Below are 2,185 nucleotides of genomic sequence, written 5' to 3' on the forward strand. Positions count from 1 at the left end.
TCAGACAAAAATCACATTTATTTCAATAGCTCAAAGTGCAAATACAGCAAGTCAGTTCACAGAGTTTCAAGATATAGCTTTAGGTAAATGAAAACCTGATACATAAAAATGAAAGGGTAAATAGTAGAAATAAAGCTCCTTAATTTTTTAAAAAATTCAAGTAACTTGAAAAACCTTTAGACTAAAATATTCCACTCATTAGTTAGGAAATGCTTTGTGCTAAATGCAATCACAAAGGACTTCGAAGGACAGAATCACCCAGCTGGTCAGCGCTGGACAAGGTGGAGGTTCCCGTTGTGGCTGTTCCTGACTCGGGAGCTCAGCCACTCACTGTACCAACTGATGTGGTTCAGTCCACGATATTTTGATCTTCAGGCAAATTCTTAGAAAGGTTTAAAGTTAAAGATAATGCCAACATCACTATTAAGACTTTTCTGAAATTACCAGTATATATCTAAAGATCCAAAGACCAATGTCAACTTCAGTATTACTGGGGAAAAATCACATAATACTTTTTCCATTACTTAAAACGTTTTTTGTAAGCTTAGCAACACAGCCTTTAAGACTTCTTCAGGAAAACGCTACTTAAATATATATTATTTCTACATATACAGATCTTGTATGTAAAGTAGAAAAAATTCCCACTAGGAAGATAATTAAAGGTTGTTAATAATCTTTTTATCGCTTAGTAGCCAAGACACACGCTTATTTCTGCTCCCCAGAAGCAACGTTAGCTACCAGTTTCACTTTAGGAAAATGTGTATCTTCAGGAAGGTTTATGTGAGACATTTATTCAGTCTTTTTCTCAAACTTCATCTTTTCATAATAGGCCTTAAACTGAGAATCTGTTCCGAAAAGTCTGTCCCACCAGGTAAACGTGGACGCGTAGTTCCCGATGAAGTTCATGTGGTGGAAATCGTGGTGCCGCGAGCCGGCGTAGAAGGGGATGAGGTTTAGGGGGTTGAGGGGAATGTCGTAGCCACTGTGGACATCAATAGTCTCCAGCAAACGAACGGTCACCCATGCCCAAAGAAGAATTACATGATCACACAAAAGCAAGATTCCGATGAAAAATCCAGCTCCAAGAATCAGAGTTTCCAAAGGATGTGCATATTCAGCTTCCATCCCAAATGGAGCCTAAAGCAATGGATAAAAATTCCTTAACATGCTGTCATGGTTAATTTCATGTGTCAGCTTGGCAGGGCCATGGTACCCAACCGTTTGGCCAGACGCCAGCCTAGACTTGCTGCGAAGGTATTTTTTCAATGTGGTTAACATTTCCATCAGGAGACTCTGAAGAGACTACCCTTCATAAGGACGGTGGGCTTCAACTAATCAGTTAAAGGCCTTATGGGTAAAGACTAAGGTTTCTTGAAGAAGGAATTCTCAAGACCACAACATGGAAACCCTACCTATGCTTCCAGAGCTTGCAGCTCTGAGGAATTTGGAGCCAAGACTGCAGCAACAGCTCTTACTTGGATTTCCAGCCTGCAGCTGGCCCTACGGATTTCAGACCTGACAGCCCCAACAAATGCACTAGCCAACTCCTCAAAATAAATCTGTGAATATTATTAATATATACTCCATTGATTCTGCTTCTCTCTGGAGAACCTGAATAATACATCTATTTATGCACATATTTTACAAAATTATATTGTGTCTATATGTAACGATAATATATCCAGCTATGTATACATATAAATAGTAGCAATTCTCAATAAAAATATCTTTTTGTTCCTACTAAACATCAAAAGGTCTGTGGACATAAAATCTTATTAACCGTCTTTGATGGTTTAAGATAAAAGCATTTAATAATTGTCTTGAACTCTAATTTTTATTTGTGCATTTACTTTGTTTTGTCAAGAAAAGGATGCTTGATTTAGCACACCATGTAGCAACGAGCGACGCGGAACATACCGACACGGCCATTTCACAAAGCTACATCAAAGCAGGTGTAATAAAAATCACTGTCTTTGTGGGAGTTAGCAATGTGATAAACATGTGTTAAAACTAAGTCAATAATTGTTGTAGAAGTTTCAATATTAAAGGTTCGTCACTTGGAGGTCTCACTGAAATGGCCCTAACATTACTCTGGCCGCTGTCAAACTGCAGGTGTCTAGTGTACAGCACTACGGCCACAAGGACGAGAGTCTCAACTATTTCACGTCCGTGCCGTATTTTTCCT

The 2,185-nt window shown here is 38.7% G+C and overlaps 1 protein-coding gene across 1 annotated transcript in view; it reads right to left on the reverse strand.

The window, feature by feature from the left end:
• Nucleotides 1–789: 789 nt before the first annotated feature.
• LOC105820065 (methylsterol monooxygenase 1-like) overlaps nucleotides 790–2,185 on the reverse strand; it is a 2,850-nt gene continuing 1,454 nt past the window's right edge. Inside the window, exon 2 of the mRNA XM_012656470.1 lies at nucleotides 790–1,137. Within this exon, the coding sequence (XP_012511924.1) occupies nucleotides 790–1,137 (348 nt within the window). The remainder of the gene's footprint in view (nucleotides 1,138–2,185) is intronic.

Source organism: Propithecus coquereli, unplaced genomic scaffold (genome assembly GCF_000956105.1).
Source record: "Propithecus coquereli isolate 6110/MARCELLA unplaced genomic scaffold, Pcoq_1.0 Scaffold503, whole genome shotgun sequence".
NCBI lineage: Eukaryota > Metazoa > Chordata > Mammalia > Primates > Indriidae > Propithecus > Propithecus coquereli.